This window comes from Typopeltis vanoorti, chromosome 12, assembly GCF_054136105.1.
Source record: "Typopeltis vanoorti isolate ZY-2024b chromosome 12, IOZ_Tvanoo_1.0, whole genome shotgun sequence".
In the NCBI taxonomy this organism is placed as follows: Eukaryota; Metazoa; Arthropoda; class Arachnida; order Uropygi; family Thelyphonidae; genus Typopeltis; species Typopeltis vanoorti.
This window is the reverse complement of record NC_143560.1, coordinates 23568722-23591885: the sequence shown is the minus strand read 5'-3', so window position 1 is coordinate 23591885 and position 23164 is coordinate 23568722. Positions and strand designations below refer to the sequence as shown.

The 23164-nt window shown below is 36.9% G+C and overlaps 1 protein-coding gene across 1 annotated transcript in view; it reads left to right on the top strand.

Moving 5' to 3' along the window:
• Positions 1–23164, top strand: part of LOC150100631 (fibrillin-1-like) — a 1594375-nt gene that overhangs the window by 911725 nt on the left and 659486 nt on the right. Inside the window, exons 36-37 of the mRNA XM_090401848.1 lie at positions 8230–8391; positions 17363–17431. Coding sequence (XP_090257974.1) covers positions 8230–8391; positions 17363–17431 — 231 coding nt within the window. The remainder of the gene's footprint in view (positions 1–8229; positions 8392–17362; positions 17432–23164) is intronic.

Below are 23164 nucleotides of genomic sequence, written 5' to 3'. Positions count from 1 at the left end.
GGTAATATCTTACTTATTTTTGACTGTTTTTTTTTCTTCCTCCCAATAGTAAACTTGCTGGGAGGTAATTTATTCCTACATGCTCCATTGCATACAGTGATACAATGCATATATTACTTGTAGCTTCCAACTACTGATTAGTATTTCTACTTATATTTTTGTACAATATTCATATTTACATTTATATTTTTACATCTTTATGTATGTATTCTGACCTTTACATCCATATTTACATTTTTTATATATACATATATTTACACTAGATAATTCACATAATATCAATAATTTATATTACATTACAATGACTGGAAGGTGATCTTATTGGCAAAATTAATTAATTCTAAGTAAAACTTTTGGATAAATCTCTTTTGACACTGGCCACTTGTCTCCAAAAGTGATGATGCATTGTATTAGGGGCATCCGGATGGAGTCCAGTAGCTGACAGTCATAAAGTATATGATCAACAGTCTGTTGAAGGTATGGACAACAAATGTATGATGGGAATTCCAGGATATGGAATATGTGTAGGTAGTGTCTTAGTTTTCCATGTCCCATTAGTAGCATGGTTAAACCTGGAGAGATGGCTTGTTTTTTCAGCTGGACTCTGATTCTGATACTTGGCAAGAATTCTTTTGTTGTTGATCTGTTTTTTTTTTTTTTTTGATGTTTTCCATTATTCTTCTTCCCACAAATTTAGGCTTATTTCTTCTTAAATGTTTTTATAGCAGAATTCAAGTACTTTTGGTAACTTGTTTCTAGCCGGTTCGTTTATAGCCGGTTCTTTGGCCAGCTGATCCACTTTCTCATTTCCTGCTACCCCAATATGCAGTACTTTGACAGGGTGTAGCATAGAGGCAGCCTGCCTCACTGCATGGCTTAATAAGGGTGCTCCTTCTGCCATATTGCGGTAAGCGACATCACTATGCTAAGTGGAATTATTAGCGTAGCGACGGAAGCAAAACCAAAGGGAATGTCGGTTGTTCTTTCATTGCATACAACAGACAGTCCATTATATAACAGACAACCCAAGAAAGATTGGTTGCTCTAGCAACTATATCGATAGAGGCAGACATTGCTTATAATTTAAATTTAGAAGAGCTTATAAAACAGTTTTATTGTGTGATATCAATGTAGAGTAAACATTTAATTAATATTATTATGTAATCATTTTTCATTAATGTATCTCTTGTAATAAAAACAAAATAGCAATTGGAGATTTTCTTATATTTTTGTCTTCTAATCCATCAGGAGCGATATTTAAATGATTTCCTCAGAGCTCGATGTGATCTGGTGATGGTCCTGCCAATATGTGCTTTCACCCAGCAGAACTTGATTTCCCATTCCTCTAAAGTGAGATCCCACATCAGATTTCTTGTCTGTTCTATTAACACTATATGGTTGTTTTGGTTTTTTATGCTATCTATAGTGCTTCTAATGTCACTGTAACTTGTTGCTGTCTTTTGATGAGAAGTGTTGAGTTCTAATTCCCAAAGATATGCAAGTGAATGAGCTATAGCAAGTTGTTCTGCTTGGTTGTTGGAGCAGAGGGGATGCAGACTAGAGCAGCGTTCTTGTATAATGGACTGTCTGTTGTATGCAATGAAAGAACAACCAACGTTCCCTTCTGTTTTGCTTCCATCAGTGTATGTATATGGAAATCATCACGTTCAGAGCTTTCCTTCTCCTTAATATACGTTTTCTTTGCTGGGTGAGGCCACCTACTGTAGTGAAGCCTCCTGTCATAGCAATTTGGATCAATGTTGGAATTTCTGTTATATCTTACGGAAGTGACTTCATATATATAAGAGAGAATTCTTGCATTTTAACCAGATCGGCATTAGATCAGCAATAACTCAAGCTGTCTCAAAAGATATTGTTCTGTATCCTGTAATTATTTGTATGGCTATAAGGTTGAACTCTGTTCAGCTTTTGTTGGTTTTTCTTTGATTTTAGTGCATGTTTTCAAGCAGTGCAGCATAAGATATCAGTGTAGTATATCTCCAGTATATATTGTTTTCAGTGCTCATTGGCCTAATCCTCACTTTATTCTTGCTGACTTAGCTAGAAGGTTTACTATTTCTAAGTTTTTTTTTTTTTTTTTTGGCAACATATGAGATGCATTTGTTGAAGGTAAATTTTTCATCTATTGTTACTTCTAGGTATTTTAGTTCACTGGTTACCTCAAGAACTTTCCCATTTAAGAATACCATTACAGGTTGTTTTGATTTTTTTTATGTGAGATGTGGAGCACTTTAGACTGTTGCTATTGCAAGTAACTTTCTTCTTGCATGCCCACTCTGCAATTTTAAAGAGTTCTTCATTGGCCATTACTTCTAACTGTAAGCCATTGCATCCCCCGAATCATTATCATTGCTTCATTGGCAAAAGCTATGACTTTTGTTTCAGTAGTGAAAGGAAGTTTTTATTGCGAGTCGTACGGAATGTTTCAGAAACTTGGTCCACAGCAGGAACCTTGCAAATGGCCTCATCTGACTTCTTTCATTACAGCTATGGAAATTATACAATTGCTAAGAGATAATTACCTGAAAGAATATGTTATGGGGGAGGGGGGTTCCAGGATTTTAAGAGTACCAGATCTGGCAATAGCATCAGAAGATATATCCATAACAAGATAGACACTCTGTCTACAATTTGGGAGAGTGACCATGCAGTTTTGTTCCAGGAAGTTGTTAAACATGTTGATTTCACTGTAAAGAAAAAAGTTTATTTTGAACTATAAAGCTCGTTATTATGACAAACTCAGGAGACATCTTGAAGTAGTACCATGGGTTGAGAAGATACAAGGAAAGAATGTCAGCAGTGCATAGGAAGTGGATGAGTAGAGATATAAAACCAGAGCTGCAAAATTAAAGGAAAAAAAAAAAAAAAAGAAAGAACATGGAGGGAATATAAAGAAAAAGGTTATTGGGATACTCATGAGCAGAACAGAATGCAAGCAAGAAGGGTGACTAATATGGTAAGAAATGCCAATCAGATCATGAGAGAAATTAGATAAGCAGGCCAAAGTAAATCCAAAAGAATTTTTTCCATTATGTAGCAAGTAACAAAGGAAATGACTATGGTAGGATGACTTTAATCAATGCATAGGAAGGTGAGAGAGGCAAAAGAAATAGTTCAGTTGCTGAGTGATATTTTTCCAAAGGTGTATCATCCAGGTTGAAATTTTGCAGTTGCTGATGTGACATACTCATATCAGAATTGAGGTAAATTAAGAGGAGGTGATGCCAGTAGAATATGAAAGTTTGTATAGATGATGTAAGAATGGTGTCAATTCTGGAGTGCAGCCAGAAGAACACTATTTGTACCAGGAGCCTTATTAATATCAAGATTAATGGAGGGTTTTTTCTTGTCTTTTTGGCAAACGTTCAGAGGAGGAGGCATGAAATGGGCAGTTTGCAGAGGTACAGGAGGTGATTTTCTCTGGTTGTTCAGGCAGTAGTTGAAGGGAAAAAACTGATGCCAAGAGGTCTGCCTTTTCCTTGGGTGTAGTACCATAGTGTCATCAGGATGCAAGAGAGGTGGTAACATGGAAGGGCAGAAGTTATGCCAACAACCTTAGAAAGGGATTAGAAGACTTTTGACTATCAGTTGAGCAGGAGGCGAGTTTATTGCATTTCATTCTTATAAAGCCTATTTAGAATCATTGATAGCTTTTTTTACACATGTTTCAGGCTGTTGTGTAAGCTGAATGAGAAGCTGAAGTTTTTAATTTAAGCCATTGAACATAAGCTGCATTTTTATCATGGACAGCAGAGGCACTTTTTTGGAAAACCAGGTCTTGGATATAGGTTAGGAGTTTGCAGTGGAGTAGGGAATGAAGGCTCTCATTGCAGTGAGGATTATTTCAGTTTCTAGTTCAGTGCAGGTGTTTGAATCATGAGAGTGAAAGCAGTAATCTGACCATGGAAAAGCAGTATATAAATTTTGGAGGTCATCCCAGTTGCACAATTATAATGCCACAGGGTACAAGGCTGAGATTGGCTGGGAGGAGGAGGAACTGTAAAGAAAGAAACTTGAATAAGATTATGGTTCAGAGTTGCCAAGGGAAGATCATACATCGATGGTATATTTGGAGAAAGAGTTGGTTAAGAAAAGTTCAAGGATGTTTCGTATTCACAGTTTTAACTGTGGATACAAAAACATTTATGATTGACTTTCATGTGTAGGGTAGTTGATTCATAAAACAAAGAGAAGGGGTATGCAGGGTTGAGTGACGTGTATATAACTCACACATACAGGGGGTGCCTAGACTCCAGTCTAAGTGTGGCCTCAGACATTGTCCCCTGCATACCATTGACCCAGTCTCCCTGCCACCTTTGCAGGGTAAGTGGCAATAGGATAGGATTATTTGCCAACTGATCAATCAGCCTCCAACAGATGTGTTACCATCAGGTTTGGTCCTGTGCACTATTCAGTGGCCAGACTGTGAAAAACCGTTTTACTGCTGTACCCTCAAATGAAGCAGAAACTGGCTCCTAGTTGAAAATGATAACAGTGTAACGAGTATGCCCAGCAAGGCCATCTCTCAAAATCAATTATGATATGCAGATGTAATGAAGAGAAAGCATCTTTAGGTACCTTGAAATACATGTGATTTGTTTTGCGTTGTTTTCTAATGGATTCTATATCTGTGTTAATGTTTGTTGAAATAGTAGTAAAATATTTGTATAATAATTAAAAAAAAGCAAACATTAATTTTTTTATAATCTCTTGCATCGTGTTTTCAATATACTACTCATGCCCAAACCAAACCAGCTGCAAGTTAGAAACACTAGTGAAGACAGAAGAGGAAAATGCTTAATTCCTGATGAGAATGAGAAGTAAACCTACTTCTTCTCATGAGAGAATGAGAAGAAGTAAATTCTCATTCCCATGAGAATGAGAAGAAGTAGGTTTACTTCTTCTCATTCTCATCAGGAATTAAGTATTTTCCTCTTCTGTCTTCACTAGTGTTTCTAACTTGCAGCTGGTTTGGTCTCTCTTTTTCTCTCTCTTTCCCTTTGATTTATATTTATATGTTTCCTTTGTTAGCTGATATCTTTCCATTCTATATAAATGCTCCTTAATGCTCTTTCTGTTTCTCTCTATATTCCTTGATCTCATTCACTTTGTAAACACTTAGCTCTCTTCTAATGTCTTTATTTTAATGTGGTCTGATTTTGTGCATACTTTAATTCTTCTTAAAAATCTTGTTTCTACTGCCCATATTTTACTTCTTTTTTTTTTACATACATATTTCAAAAATATAATTGAGAGAGAGTGGAAATTACTTTGCAAAACTTAAGTTGAGTTTCTCAGCTTGTTTATTATTTCAGTGTCCTTTTAACTATTTCACAGATTATTATTTTATTATTATTATCCCAAGACTTCATGGAGTCAAAAGACTCATCTAGGAGGTCCTTTTGTCATACACATAGCTCATCATACCATACCTTAAACACACTCAAATTCTCTGCAGACACCACACTCTCAGGGAAGGCATTCCAGTCATCACAACTCTGCATGCAAAAAACCTGCTTCTCATGCCCCCTGCCACACCTTCCTTATATAGCTTATATAGCTCCCAGGAATGACCTCTAGATTTTCCCTGATCTCTCACTGTTTTCTGTAGAACCTCTCCAACATTGATCCTATAACAACCCAATACTAACTTGTAGGTCTCTATGATATCACCCTTCCTCCTCCTATCCACTAGACTCTGTAAATTGCATCTTCTCAACCTTTCCTAATATTCGACATTCTAGAGATCAGAAACTATCTCAGTCAGCTGCCTCTGGACCCTTTCCAACATCACTTCATCCTTTTGAAAACCAGGTGACCAAATCTGTGCACAGTAGTCCATGTGTGGCCTAATCAAAGCCTTATACAATGGAACAAGAATCTTCTACTTTTAAAGTCAGTTGCCCTCCACATCATTCCCAGAATTCTTTGTGTTGTCCTCACAATTTTGGCAAAGTGTCCCCGTAATTACAGATCCTTATCCACTATCACCCCAAGATCTCTTATTTCTTCACCTGAAAAAATATATCCTCACCAAGCATAAATTCTACATGCCATCTTTGTTTCCCAAATTTTAGAATCTTAAATTTTGCAACATTTAACTCGCATCCACATTCCCGTGCCCATTCACTCAATTTATTCAAGTCTTCTTGTAAGGCCACAACATCTTCTCTACTCTTCATAGTTCATCCCAACTTTGCATTATATGCAAAAAACTGAATATCCCCATCCAAATCTTTGCCAATGTCATTACCATACAGGTTAAACAGCAATGCCCCTAAAACAGACCCCTTCATGCACCCCACTACTGATTTTCCTCTTCTAGATAGCCAGTCTCCGATCCAATGCACTAATTTAATGTCCAACCCCATCTGCTCTAGTTTGACTATCAACTTATCATGCGGTAATCTATCAAAAGCCTTTGCAAAATCTAAGCATACTACTGTGTACTTAGTCCTATCAGCCAAGTTTACTCAATTCTCCATACAACTCTTACACACTTATAGTCAGTCTCTCCTCCCCATATCAGCTGCTGTCAATCTCTCCATGATGTCACATTCACAAAAATGAAAGACTTTATGAACTGCTCATTAAGTATCTCCACTGCATCTTCTGCAGCAGTTGTCCTTATACCATTTTCTGCAATCAATGTCATCCTTTCATAACCATCCTTTTTTTTTTTTTTTGCTGGCTATATATCAAAAAACTCCCTAGGATTTTTTTGGCTTCATTAGCTAACTGTGCTCATACTTCCCTTTTGCTACCCTTACCAACCAAGTCACCCTCCATGACTGGTCTTTGTAATCCTCATGTAATTGGTTTTACCACTTCTCTTATGCTGTCTCCATAATGTTTTTTTTTCTCTGTATGACATGCTTAATCTCTTCATTCATCCATTTCACACCTACCTTATTTAACCTCCTGGAATACATTTGGAATACATTTAGACATTGCTTCTACTAGATAGTTCTTGAATATCTCCCAAGCTGCATTCATCTCTTTTCCAGCTTATTCCTCATTCCATGCTACACCTGCAATCTATCTCCTGATCTCCTCATAATCACCAGCCTTGTAGTTCCACATATACCCTTTTCTCACACAAGTCCTCACACTGCTTGCAACCACCACCTAATCACTTTATCTTCACTCTCACCAAGTGGAGGGTTATTTGACTCCTCATTTATAATTGCATCCTCTGATGGATGATCAAATTCAGGACCCTTAATCCTCGTTTGCCTCTATTACATACTGTCTGAATTAATTGTCATTCAAAAACTCAAGAAAGTCATCATTTTCTTTACTTCCAGTTGCTATCTCATCATCCCAGTCTATATTGCCATAATTAAAATCGCCCATAATAATCATCATTTTCTTATTTCCTTGGCTAATTTGATTATACATTTCATAGTCATTACCATCCACATTACCAGGGTCTATAACAACATCCAACTAAGTATTTCATTCTATTCACCTCTATCTCACACCATACTGCCTCAAAACCTCTGGCTCTATTCCCAATTTTGAAATTTCTCTATGTTTTCATCTCTATTTTTGTCATTTAGTTATGTTATTATGCAACCTAAACAATGAAACAGTGTCACCTGTTCTATTATTTTATCTTCTATGACTATTTTTGATCTATTATGATCTTGACATTTAAATGATTTTTAATTTCTTTTGTGAAATCTTCAAATTGCATTGTTGACTGATTTTGTTTAATTCATAAACTAATTTTTTGCAGGTTGTCTTCATTGTCTTGTAATATAATCTGGTCATACAGCATTGTATTGATAACAGTTCATTTGGTTAACTAGACACCTTTTGTTTGTTTGTTTGTTTTATTGGTGTTTTCCATATTTCAATAATTTGATCAATATATATATGAATACAGTTGGATATACTCCATCCATCCCTGTTTTACACCTTCATTAATTTCACAATCTCTTAATTTTTTATGTAATTGTAATTTGAATAAATATCATATTAGATAAAAATGATATTATTGTTTTTATAGATATTTCACCCTAGCATAAATATAATGGAAAAACGAAGATATTCATTAATGTTATTTACTACAAGATGTAAAAGTTTATATAAAGATACTGCATAAGTGGAGATCAAATATGTACATTGTTATGTTTTGATTGTTTCTGATTAAGAGACTATTATTAAGAGACTGTGTTTTTTATTGTTATTGGATGACTCTAGATACTCGTGTGGGTCCCTGTTACCTTGATGTGACAGGACACTTTAATAGACGAGGAATTTGTAGAACAGAACTTGGACAAAGCCTCACTAAGGCTACCTGTTGCTGTACAGTTGGAGTTGCATGGGGTCGAGTCTGTGAAATATGTCCCACTGTTAATTCAAGTAAGGATATTAGTTGTTCATTGTTGCTTTTCTTTGTTTATATTTTGATAAATAGAATGCACAGAATAGAATAAATTAAAGATGCCAAGAAATTATATTCTTTGTTTCATCCTTTATCCAATTATAAGCAAACAAATTTGTGCATAAAGTAATTTCACGACTAGGCTACTTGTATATAGAGGCTAATCATTACTTATCACTTGCCTTAGTATCTCATAATGCAAGAAACATATCCTTATAGACATATGTAATGCTATGCATTATGGGAAGGGCTACTACCCAGACAGGTTTTGACTTTTATTGAGGTCTCATTAGTGTGAGCCAGACCCAGAAGTGATACCAAGGTTGAAGTAATGCAGAAGTCATATTTCCATATACAAGTAGTCAAAAGGTGTCACACCCTTTATTACTAAAATACTCTGCATTAGAGATAGACAATAGGGGTGCTGCAACTTTCAAAATATACATACACACTGTAACTACAGTGTATAAGTGTTTGGATAAAATATCAAAATTATGGTAAAAATTTAAAAAAAAATTAAACATGAAAAAATATTGTTTATTATCGATAAAATTATACAGTTTAATATAATTCAAAATTACTTAAAAATTACTATAACAAATGTTGTGTCTTTAATTGTAATGCCCAAATATTTAAAGAGATGAAGTAAACATGATAAGCACTACGAACACTCTACTACTGGCGCAAACTGCATATAAACAACAGTGCAACTGCGCGATGGACAGTGTGCATCACTCTAATAGTTCACATCTCACTATGATGTGATATGCTTGTGCTCATAGCAATATGGCACTGTGGAAAACACACTTCCGCTAGCATCCTTCGCCCTCCTAAGTGCTACAAGATGGATTTTTATTACTTTTTTTTTACAAAATAAGATAATTGTATAGGATTGTTGATGATAAAATTAAATATTACAAGCAAATATAAATAAATAAATAAATATATTTATACATCGAGAAAAATTGGGGGTGCTGCAGTTTCCCATGCACGAGCCACCCCTGGAGATAGATGTTGAAAGTGGTTATTTCACATGCAAACTTTGTTTGCTTACACTTGGATAAAGGATGAAACCAAGAATATACTTTCTTGGCATCTTCAATTTATAGCATAACCATGTGAAAAATACTTTCAACATCTATCTCTAATTCAGAGTATTATAGTAATAAATGGTTTGACACCTTGTGACTACTTGTATATGGAAATATGACTTCTGCATTACTTCAGCCTTGGTATCACTTCTGGGTCTAGCTCCCACTGAATAGACATCATTATACATGTCCTTAAGGATATGTGCATTGCATTATGGGATACTTAGCAATTGATGTGAGTCATCAGCCACTGATGAGACATCACTGAAGGTCAAAACCAGTCTGGGTAGTGGCCTTTCCCATAATGCATAGCATTATACATGTCCTTAAAGATATGTGCATTGCATTATGGGATACTAAGCAATTGATGTGAGTCATCAGCTTCTATATACAAGTAGCTCAGTCTTGAAGTTACTTCACGTGCAAACTTTGTTTACTTATACTTGGATAAAGAATGAAGCCAAGAATATAATTTCTTGGCATCTTTAATTTATAGTATAACCTAGTGATAAAACTTTCAATGTGCACTGAATAGAATTAAACGTTTTTTTTTATATATATCTATTTGATTTAGAAGCATTTATCATTACTACTTCTCAGGTGACCAAAAAAAGTCTGTAGATTTTCTGCAAAGTTACTATATCGATCAAAATTATGTGAATGCCATTGCAGATTGTAATGATATTTACCACTACTGCATTTTGAAGTTTCAAGTGACCCTGAGTTATTTACCTAGCAACAGCCATGAAATGCAATTTGGTGAAATAGTGAAATAAAAAAAAAATTGTTACAACAATTACAATTATTCAAACTTGGAATTAATACTTATTATAAGTTAAACATAAAAATAACCTTGATGCAAAAGCCTACACAAGCAGTTTGATGGCATTTGGAAAAGATGTAGTGAGTGAGCAAACACTTCCAAAAATGGTTCAAAAACTTTGCATCCTGTTTGATGAAAAGTTTTTAAACAATTTATTGATGAACTTGATAATACATTTCATGGGGAGAGGGGAAATTTAAGTCACCATTGATTCAAGTAAAACATGCCAAGTTCTTACAGAAGGTCCTATAATGAGTTGAAACTATTCATTTGCATTTTCATTAATTGAGAAAGGTATGCAAACTTCAGAGAAATCTGATAGCTTGTTATTGCTCATTATTATTACCATATGCACTTAGCAGACACAGTCAAAGAGTAACAGGAACTTGCAAATTAGTCCAATTTGGACCTTATTCAAATGCGTAGGAATTGACTAGGTGTTGTTGTAAAATGTGAGATGTCCTTAAAAGTGCCATTTTCTGAAATTGATATAGTATTATATCTGAGAAACTCGACTTTTCCAGATGTTTCATAAATGTTCTTGGTATTGCCCATAGCACTCCTATAACAGTTGGAACTGCTGTTGTTTCTTGCTCCAAAGTCGTTACATGTCAATCTCCAAATCCCTTTATTTGGTCAGTTTTCATGCACTTTTTCTTGTACTCTGTTATCCACTGGTATTGCCGCATCAATAAACAACACATGTTGTTGTTCGACTACATTGATGTCTAGCATATTATGTTCAAGATCTATCTGTCTGAATTTTAAAGTCCCATAATATCTTGCCATTTTTATTTTCAATAACTTTTTACAACTGTTTTTTCCTAAGGAATTTTGCCAGTTGGGAAACCAATTTTTCTGCACATACCCCAGTGTGCAGTTTATGTTGGAGGCTTAATGAAATATATACAGCACTCAGAAAGGATTAAAACTGATTTTAATGCTTCCAGTATTTCATCTCAGTCACTGAGACATCTTCAGGGATTACAAAAAACTATTGTAACACTCTCAAATACAACACAATAAGTGAAACACGTGGATGAACCTAAAGTCCTATCTAGGTGTTGCACCCTCTATGGACATTTGTAGATGGCCTAGGGTGCATCCTAAGGTGGGATCTCTAATAATTAATGTTTCCCAAATTTTGGGAAGTTTTATGCAACTGTATTTATTTAAATTTGGTCGATTTCTGAATGCTGCTGCAGATTCTAAAAATACTCTTTCTTTTGTGAATTTACTATGGTGGAGCATGTTTTTTTTTGTTTTTTTTTCCTGGAGGTCATGTGGGTTGTATCTAAAACATAGTCAATCTGGCCTTGAAGACCATGCTTTGGATCAGCCACATGTTTCACTTAGTATTGTATTTGAGAGTGTTTTACAATAGTTTTTGTAATCCCTGAAGATGTTTCAGTGACTGATTCGAAATATTAGAAGCATTAAAATCAGTTTTATTCCTTTCTGAGTGTTTTATATATTCCATTAAGCCTCCAACATGGATTCCTAATAGCACTTAAGCCTCAACACAATGACCCCAGTGTACAGCTTTTACTACCCAATTATGCCTTTAGTTATAATCTGTATGGGCAATCTTCCTGCAAAAACTAATTAGATTATCCACTGTCCCTTCTTTATCTCTGCACAGTCAACATTTGATGTTGTTACAGATCTTTTCAATCTTTGCATTTATTGCATTCATTTGTAGTGCTTGTTTTTCAGCAGCAAGTATATATATATAGACCTTCTGTCTCTTTCTTGATGCTGGCCTCTTGAAGCCATTGCCAAGTTAAGTGACTGTCAACTTTCCCTTGAGGCTCAGGGTGGACAAAGGAACATGAGAAAGGTAGATGCTCCAGAGGATGTGAATGCATATGTAGACAAAAAGGGAAGGGGATGACCTGGATCAAGGGAAAACAGTTGGATCTGAAGAAGATTCGAAGATGAATAAGGAGAAAAAGAAATAACTCGAGTTAAACATAGAAGTCACATCAAATAAGTGGTGTCAGTGAGAGTAGCAATAGATCCAGGAATAAGCTCCTATCTGTATACAAATGCTAGAAATATAAGAAACAAGGCAAATGAAATGGTTCCATTAATTGAGTCTGTTCACCCAAAAATTGCTGGAATAAGTGAGACATGGTTGAATGAGGATGACATCCTGACAGCAGTAGAGATAGAAGTGTATGATGTATTTCATGAGGATAGAAAGGGTAAAAAGGGAGGTGGAGTGCTACTGATGATAGAGAAAGAGTTAAGTCCATACAAAATAGAGATGCAAGAGGGAAATAGTGGTAGTGGTTTTGAGGTGAATAGAATGAAATACTTAGTTGGATGTTGTTATAGACCTGATAATGTTTGACTATGAAATGTATAATCAAATTAGTCAAGCAAATAAGAAAAGGATGATTATTATGAGAGATTTTAACTATGGCAATATAGACTGGGATGATGAGATTGCAACTGGAAGTAAAGAAAATGAGTTTCTTGAGTTTTTGAAGGACAACTACCTCAGATAGTATGTAACAGAGGCACACGAGGATTGAGGGTCTTGAATTTGATCATCTCATCAGAGGATGTAATTATAAATGAGGTATCAAATCACCCTCCACTTGGTGAGGGCGACCATGAAATGATTACCTGGGTGGATGCCAGCTGTGTGAGGACCTCTGTAAGAAAAGGATATATGTAGAACTATAAGGCTGGTGATTATGTAGAGCCAGGAGACAGCTCGCTGGTGTAGCATAGAATGAGGAGTTAGCTGGAAAAGAGATCAGTGCAGCTTGGAAGATATTCAAGAACTATCTAGTAGACGCAATGTTTAAATGTATTCCAACAGTCAGAAGGTTAAATGAGGTAGGTGTGAAATGGATGAATGAAGAGATTAAGCATGCGATACAGAGATAAAAGGCATTATGGAGGCAGCATAAGAGAAGTGGTAATAACTAATTTCATTGGGGTTACAAAGACCAGGCAAAGAGAGTGACTTGGTTGGTTGGTAAGGGGTTGTAAAAGTGAAATATGAGCAGAAGCTAGCTAATGAAGCCAAAAAGAATCCTAAGGAGTGCTTTTAATATGTAGCCAGCAAAACAAAGAATGATTATGGCAGGATGACGTTGATTGGTATAAGGACAACTGTTATGGAAGATATAGTGGAGATACTTAATGAGCAGTTCATAAAGGTCTTTCGTTCTTGTGAATGTGGCATCATGGAGAAATTTAGAGCAATTGATGATAGGGAGGAGAGAGACTGACTATAAGTCAGCAAGTGTTGTATGTAGAATTGAGCAATCTTGATGTTAATAAACCTGTCGGACTTGATAATATATCACCATGTATTCTGAAGGAATGTACTAGGGAGTTGACATCTGCCTTGACATATTTTTTTAATATGAATTTTGCACTGGGTCGAGTTCCGAAGAGTGAAAGGAGGGCAAGATTGTGCCGATTCATAAGTAAGGTGATATAAGTCAAGCATCAAATTATTGTCTTATCTGGGTTTAGGTGTTGTGGTTAAGTTGTTGCAGAACCTTATGAGAACTAGGATGCCGAATTGGTTGACATGGTATTATCTTTGATGGAAGCATGGATTTGCTATTGGGAGTTCATGTTTTAGTAATCTGCTTACAAAAAGCAATGGCTTCTTTGGACAGAGAAGAGGGATACACTGTAATATACTTAGATTTTGCAAAGGATTTTGATAGATTACCACATGATGAGTTGATAGTCAAACTAGAGCGGATGTGGTTGGATATTAGATTAGTGCATTGGATCGGAGACTTGCTATCTGATTATCAAATTGTGTATGGGGGACACGATATCCAGGAAGAGGAAAGTTATTGGTGGGGTGCCTCAGGGGTCTCTTTTAGGGCTATTTCTGTTTAACTTCTATGTTAATGATTTGTATGGGGATATTCAGATTTTGCAGATGATTCAAAGTTTATTCGAACTCTGAAGAGTGCTGTGGAAGATGTTGTGGTCTTACAAGAAGACTTGAATAAATTGAGTAAATTGGAAGGAAATGGGCATGCGAGTTCAATGTTTCAAAATGTAAGGTTTTAAAATTTGGGAAACAAAGCTGGGAATGTAGAATTTATGCTTGGTGGGGATAGATTTTTGAAGGTGGAGGAAATAAGGGATCTTGGGGTAAAGGTGTATAAGGATTTGAAATTTAGGGGACACATTGCCAAAATTGTGAGGACACGACAAAGAATTCTGGGAATGACGTGGTGGACACTGATGTGTAGAAGTAAGTAAATTCTTGTTCCATTGTATAAGGCTTTGATTAGACCACACATGGACTACTGTTCCCAAATTTGCTCACCTGGTTTTTCAAAAGAACAAAGAGCTGTTGGAAACGGTCTGTAGGCAACTTACTAAGGTAGTTTCTGATCTCTGGATTGTTGGATATGAGGAAAGGTTGAGAAGATGAAATTTACAGAGTCTAGTGGATATAATGAAGAGGGATGGTATGATAGAGACCTGCAAGTTAGTAAGTGGCTGTTATCAGTGTTGGAGAGGTTTTACAGCACATAGTGGGGGAGATCGGGCTTAGTATTAGAGGTCATCCCTAGAAGCTTTATAAGGAGGGTGTGGACAGGAGATTGAGAAGCAGGTTTTTTTGCATGCAGAGTAGTGAATTATCGGAATGCCTTGCCTGAGAGTATGGTGTCTGCAGAGAATTGAGTATGTTTAAGGTGCGGCATGATGAGCTGTGTATATGATAAATGGACCTCCTAGATCAGTCTTTGACTCCATGGGGTCTTGGGAAAAAAAAAAAAAAAATCAGCTAACGCCTTTTTTTTTTTTTTTTTTTTTTTTTTTTTTATTCCCATATACGGGAGTAGGCAAGGCCATTTAGCCCTATCTAACTTTTGGAGACTGAGTGGGCAGTTCAATCTCCACTGGTACCAATCAGAGATAGATGGCCCAAGGCTATCACTAATTAAGCGGTACTCAGTGAAGAGAGACGGCTCAAATGTGCCGCCATCTCGTGGTCCCTAACCCTAACACAATATATTTAATGTCTGAAATAATGTGGGTTCTACGGTCGATTTTCTTGAGTTTACAGGACGAAAAACCCGAGTTTCCAGGAGGAAAAACCTGCTTGCCCGTGCCAGAGATCGACTAACTCGGGAACCGGTCGAAAAAAGGCTTAGAAAAATTTCCTCTAGTCGCCGACTAGACTCGAAACCAAGTCTTCCTTCGTGCGGCCAAGCACCGTGGTTGGCAAACGCCACATCCACTGAGCTACACAGGCTCTGTCTTGGGATAATAATAATAATAATTGACCCTGGTGTGCTTTATTTTTCCAACCTTCTGATATTTTTGCTATTTCTTTCTCCTCATAATAATTTTTTTTGATCTACTGCATTCACTACTTTGTCAGCTTCAATTAACATCTTTTCTTTGCTTTCCTTCAAAATAATCATTCAACCCTCGCTTTTCTTCTACTGTTTGTTTCAATTGCAAAAAGATTCCATCCTCCACTTTTCCTAGTTGTGCATAACCAATTCACATCACTGTGTGGGTTCAAGACATGATTCACTGTCATTAATTTTCGTGTTTTACGATCAAGTGTATTCATATCAGCTTGTGTCGTGTTTTACGATCAAGTGCATTCAAATCAGCTTGTGTCAGATCAATTAACCCTGCTGTTTATCTGATTTCAAGGATGAACCATGTAATGATTGCTGTTACAGTGTTGCTTCCATTCAACTTAGACTTCAGATCTTTTCAAACTCTTTTTCAGATATTCACACACGATTTCTTTTTGACTTCTGAACTTAAGATGTCATCTGCCTCAAGAATTCCTAGATATTTACAGGATTCATGTTGTGGCAAGTTTTTAATTTGCTTCCATTTCAAATGTGATTCCGTCGTTGTTTCCCCTTGAACTATGATGAGTGTTGCATATTTCTCAAGTGTAAATTTCATACAATCTTCACTGAAACACAAAGTCTTCACTGAAGATTTGGAGGGGGTATTCATGAGATATGTGACAAATGAGATATTTTTAATGCTTGCTTTGATGTTTGATATCCAAAGCTGGTTTTCTTTAGAATTAATGTTAGAGGAATCATTGCTAGAATGAAACAATAGAGCTGATAGTGAGTTGCCTTGAAATATTCTTCTCTTGATATTCACTCTATTCAGATTACCTCCATTGCTTATCAACTGAGTTTTCCAAATGGTCATGACGGCTGTTAGGAATTTTCTGATGTTTTTACTCACTCGAAAAATTTCTAAACATTTTATAATTCATCTATGTCACAAAGTGTCGAATGCTTTATGGTAATCAGTACATTCCATATATCAGAATTTTTCAAAATTATTTTGTCAATTAACAATTGGTCTTTTGTTCCTCTGAATTTTCTGCAATACCCCTTTTATTCAATAGGCAGAAGTTGGTGCCATGATAAATATTGACTAATCATAATTGCTAGAAGTCCAGTGAATAAATGTTGTTGGTAGGCAGGTTATTGGGCAGCATTTACTTTGAAAAGTTCCTTTTCCTTTGTTTTTCAAAATCAGAACTGTCCTTCCAGTTGTCATCCACGTTTTTTTTTAGTATTATTAGTATTATTATTCAGGCCTCCATGGAGTCAAAAGACTCATCAAGGGAGGTCCCTCCTAGGAAACACAACATCTGTCATACCACTCCTTAAACGCATTGACCATTCTTGCTCCCACCACTCCATGAGGCAATGCATTCCATGGTTCAATCACACTCCATGCGAAGAAACCATTCCTCATCCTCTTTCTCACAGTTTCCTTTCGTAACTTTCAGGGATGGCCCCTTGTCATGACTCCTTCCCGCTGTTCAACCAGGCGTTTTGTTTTGTCATTGAATTTGCTCGGTCACTCAGACAGCTATCAACTTTGGGGCTATCCTAAAGACTCATGTATTATCATGACATGAAATGAGGTTTTATTTTGTAAGAATTATGAATAAGTTATTTTAAATTACAATTAATTTTTGCTTTCTCTGTCTAACAACATATCAACTTTAAAGTGTAAGTCTCATTTGATTTTTATTAGGTGAATATAGAGAGCTGTGTCCTGGAGGACCTGGATTTCGACCTAATCAGATCACTGTGATATTAGAAGGTATATTTTATTATATTTACATTTTTCAATAGATTTTTTTTATATGCAAAATTTTTTATTTCACACATGAAAGGTATATGAGTTAAGAACTTGTTCTATTTTTATTAATTAAAAAAAATTGTGTATATTTTTATTTATTTTTGACATTCTGGAAATTCTGCTATATTAAACTTTTTTTCAAGCCACTTCAGACCTCTGATAAGCAGGCTGGTGTTCTCACACTAGGCAATGAAATTTATCTCACCATATGATCACAAATGCCCATGCATATGGTGGTATTTGCACCTGCAGCCTCTTGATTGGAGGACTGATATAATAAATCCTTGACCAGCAAGGCTGAGTGGTTAGCAATAAAGAGATAAATTATTCATCATTGATTATTATTATGAAACACCTCCAGGGAGTCCAAACACCCATCGAGGGAGGGAACTTTACAACTCTCTGTCTCCACCACTTAATCCACCAACTACAACGAACTGCAACTACCATCATAATCTACGCTAATGCCATCCACCACCCATCATCACGCCTAGTATTTTCACAGACAATCGAAACATCCATACCCATGGCAGGATTCAAACCTGCAGCCTTTTGGCTGGAGAGCAGATACGCTGACCATTCGGCCAACCAGGCCCGACAATCCATATCAATCATTTTTGTCAACTTTCTGTTTCTTGGCATCTTTAACTTATAGCATAACCAAGTGTAAAAACTTTTTCACTTGGTTATATATCAGAACACAGAATTATTATTCTAATATTATTTTTATTATTCCGGGCAACTCCAATGAGCCGATAGACTCATCGAGAGAGGCCCTGACATCATGTCAAGAACAACTATACGACATTCACACAGTATCTATCATACCCTGCCTTGAACTCATTCACAGTCATAGCACCCACAACAGACTCTGGCAGCTTATTCCACTCATTCACCACTCTCCAAGTAAAAAACCCAGCTCTAACACCCCTGCTAACCACATTCTTGCCCAGCTTCCATGTATGACCCCTAGTCCTCCCACCACCACCAGTCCTATTCTCAAAAATATCTTCTGGATTAATCTTATAGAAACCCTTCAGTAATTTGAATGTCTCAATCGTATCACCCCCTTTTCCGCCTATCGACCAATTTTTACAACCCAGAAATCTTCAACCTGTTCTCATAAGGTTCATTCCACAGACCTGATATCATCTTGGTCACTCATCTCTGGATCCTCCCCATCAAGAAGAAACCCTGGTGCCGATATCTGGGCATGGTAGTCGAGTTTGGTGTTATCAAGGCTCGATACAGAAGAACAATGACTTGTTTGTCTCTGCTTTTTAAAGTATTTTTCAGAAGCCAAGTGATTTGATGAGCTGATTTAGCCCCTTTTGCACTGTGCCCTCTAAATTTCAACTCCCTATCCACCAACACTCCCAAATCCCTGGCCTCATCAATCTCCTGGAGTACGGTTCCATCAGTGTGATATACTGCTGCTAATCTTTTCACCCCAAAATGCATAACCTTACACTTTGCCACATTAAATTGACATCCATTTTTCCTAACCCAGTCCTCCAAACTTTCCAAATCATCCTGCAAAATTTTGACATTCTGTGCACTCTCAATTGCTCTACCCAACTTTGCATCATCAGCAAACAAGTGAACACGTCCTCTCAGGTCCTTTCCTATATCATTAATGAACAAATTGAAAAGTAGTGGTCCAAGAACAGAACCCTATGGCACACCACTAGTCACAAGCCATCTTTTGGACTCAACTCCTGAATAAACCACTCTCTGGTATCTCTCCATCAACCACCCTCCTATCCATCTCACCAACCCTATATCCATCCCCATCTGCTCCAGTTTACTGATTACAGTTCCATGTGGTATCCTGTCAAAGGCCTTGGCAAGGTCCAGTAGAATCACTGTAAACTCATTACCCCTATCCAGTTCAGCCGTCACTGTGTTATAAAACGTGAGCAAGTTACTGAGGCATGGTCTACCCTTCACAAAACCATGTTGTCCCCCATACAATATCCCATTTTCATCTATCCAATCCTGTATTCTTTTCTTGACTAATTTCTCTAAGACCTTGACAACGATTCCTGATATGCTAATCGGTCGATAATTTGCAACAGCAGTCTTGGAACATCCTTTATGCAGTGAAACTATTTTCCCATCTTTCCACCCCCTCGGTACTAACCCAGACCCAAGACTCAAATTAAACAAAATGGTCAAGGGTACTGACAATTCTTTAGCCGCTTCACGTACGACACGAGCTGGTATACCATCCAATCCCACAGATGTATTGACATTGAGGTTTTGCAATAGACCACTCACCTCCACTTCATTCACTACAATTCCCGTATAATCTATTGGTTCATTCATTTCTGCAATGTCACCACCTGGATGATATATTCTTGCAAAGTGCTCGCTCAGTAACTCAACTATATGAACTGATTCGGTTACCTCCCTATAATCAGCATTCTTTAAAATCATCTGTCATATACATTTTTTCTTTTAATTGCGACATATCAAAAAAACTGTTTAGGATTCTCTTTAGCTTGCATGGCCAATGTTCTTTCGTATTCCTTTTTTGCTTTTCTTACCACACTCATTACCCTTCTGGCCTACGCTTTATACCGTTCATGTGCCTGCCGATCACCTTTCTCCTTAAATTCCCTCCATAGTTGTTTCTTTTTTGCAGCTCAAGCTTAATGGTGTTATTCATCCATTTAACCCCTACTTGATTTATTATTCGGACTCTAGGTATACAGTCAGCCATTGCTTCATGCAAACACTTCGTAACCGCCTCCCATGCACTATCAACTTCTAGCCCTTGCAGTTGTACATGCCATGGCACTGAACCAATCAAACTCTTGTCATACTTATCAGCCTGATAATTCCACATGTACCCTGTCTTAATTGTAAATTCCACACCTTTAGCCACCTCCCAAGTCAAGACCCTATGATCACTCTCACCAATTGGTGGCAATGTGGTCATATTTGTTACAGCCAAATCCTCAGATGCAATTACTAGGTCAAGCACTCTCTGCCCCCTTGTATTTTCCATTACACACTGTCACAGATAGTTATCCCTTAATAACCGCATAAAATCCAATTCCTTCCTCCCGTGTGTCCTTTCCTCACTCCAATCAATGCTACCATAGTTGAAATCTCCCATAATAATTACCCTCCTTCCACTCATTTCTTCTATTTGCATCTCCTCCTCCACCATCTTTTCCAATTATAAGTAATTAATAAATAATTATAAGTAAATAATTATTTATTGACTTATTGCTGATATTTCGCTGGTGTTATAATCAGCATCTTCAGAGCCCCAAAACAGAGTTTGTCACAGTATGCAAGACTACAACAACATGGTGTAACAAAGGGACCAGTTTAAAAATTTGTAGCAACAACAGAAAGACTAAAGTCCTAATTAGGTACCCTCTATCTCTTAAAAAAAAATAAAATAAATAAAAAATAGAGAGAAAGCAGGTACCTTGTTATGTCTTATTATTATTATTATTATTAAACAAGACCTCATGGAGTCAAAGACTCATCTAGGAGGTCCTTTTATCTCACACACATCTCATCATACCGGGTCTTAAACACATTCAAACTCCTTGCAGACACCACACTCTCAGGCAAGGCATTCCAATCATTCACAACTCTGCACGAAAAAAAACCTGCCTTTCACTCCCCTACTCACACCCTCTTTATACAGTTTCCAGGCATGACCTCTGGTTCTCCCCTGATCTCCCACTATTCTCTGTAAAACTTCTCCACCATTGATCCTATAACAACCCCTTACCAACTTGTAGGTCTCTATCATATCTCCCCTCTTCCTTCTCTCCACTAGACTCTGCAAATTACATCTTTTCAATCTTTCCTCATACTCGACATTCCAGAGGTCAGAAACTACCTTAGTCAGTCGCCTTTGGACCCTTTCCAACATCTCTTCATCCTTCTGAAAACCAGGTGACCAAATCTGGGCACAATAGTCCATGTGTGGTCTAATCAAAGCCTTATACAATGGAACAAGAATCTCCCTACTTCTACACGTCAGTGTCCTCCTCATCATTCCCAGAAGTCTTTGTGTTGTCTTCACAATTTTGGCGATGTGTCCCCTAAATTTTAGATCCTTATCCACTATCACTCCCAGATCTCTTATTTCCTCTACTTCCAACAATATATTCTCACCAAGCATAAATTCTGCATCCCATCTTTGTTTTCCAAATTTTAAAACCTTACATTTTGCAACATTGAACTTACATCCCCATTTGCTTGCCCAATCACTCAATTTATTCAAGTCTTCTTGCAAGGCCACAACATCTTCACTACTCTTTATGGTTCGTCCCAACTTTGCATCATCTGCAAACAACTGAATATCTCCATCCAAATCTTTGCCAATATCATTAATATACAAGTTAAATAGTAATGGCCCTAAAACAGATCCCTGAGGCACTCCACTAGTGACTTTCCTTTTCCTGGATATTGCACCCCCATACACAACTTGTTGATACCTATCAGATAGCCAGTCTCCAATCCAATGCACTAATCTAATATCCAACCCCATCTGCTCTAGTTTGACTGTCAACTTATCATGAGGTACTCTATCAAAAGCTTTTGCAAAATCCAAATATATTACTGTGTATCCTTCTCCTCTGTCCAAGGAAGCAGTCACTTTATTGTAATAAGTAAGTAGATTACTAAAACACGACCTCCCTTTAGCAAATCCATGCTGTCCATCAAAGATTATACCGTTGTTGTCAACCCAACTCTGGATCCTAGTTCTCACAAGCTTCTCCAACAACTTAACCACAACACCTGACACACAGATAGGCCTATAGTTTGATGCTTGAGTTCAATCACCTCCTTTATGAAGTGGCACAATCTTGCCCTCCTTCCACTCTTTAGGGACTTCACCAAGTGCAAGACTTGTATTAAAAAAATATGTCAAGGCAGGTGTCAACTCTCTGGCACATTCCTTCAGAATACGCGGTGATATATTATCAAGTCCCACAGCCTTATTTACATCTAGTTTACTCAACTCCCCAAACACCTCTTCCTCATTTACAGTCAGTCTCTCCTCTCCATCATCAACTGCTCTTAATCTCTCCATGAAGTCACATTCACAAGATTGAAAGATCTTTATGAACTGCTCATTAAGTATCTCCACCACACATTCTGCAACAGCTGTCTTTATACCATTTCCTCCAATCAATGTCATCCTTCCATAATCATTCTTTCTTTTGCTGGCTACATATCGAAAGAACTCCCTAAGATTCTTTTTAGCTTCATTAGCTAACTGCTGTTCATACCTCTCTTTAGCTACTCTCACCAACCAAGTCACTCTCCTTGCCTGGTCTTTGTAGAACTCATGAAATTGGTTACTTCCACTTCTCTTATGCTGCCTCCACAATGCCCTTTTTCTCTGTATTGCATGCTCTGTATTGCAGTCTTAAGATGACTGTCTCCCAAATCTTAGGTAAATTTATACAGCCATATTTGTTGAGATTCGGAATATGTTTCAAGGCTTCTGTTGCTTCTAAGAATAATCTCTCTGACTTGTAAAAGCTTCTGTGCAGTACTTTTGTTTTCTTCCATTTGATTCTGTGTGCAGGGGTATCCAAAGCATGGTCTATTAGGCCTGACTTTTCATAGTGATAGTGCCGAATGAATCTTTTATGTTCACTGATGCAGATGTCCACAGTTCTTCCTGTTTGACCATAGTAAGATTGATCACAC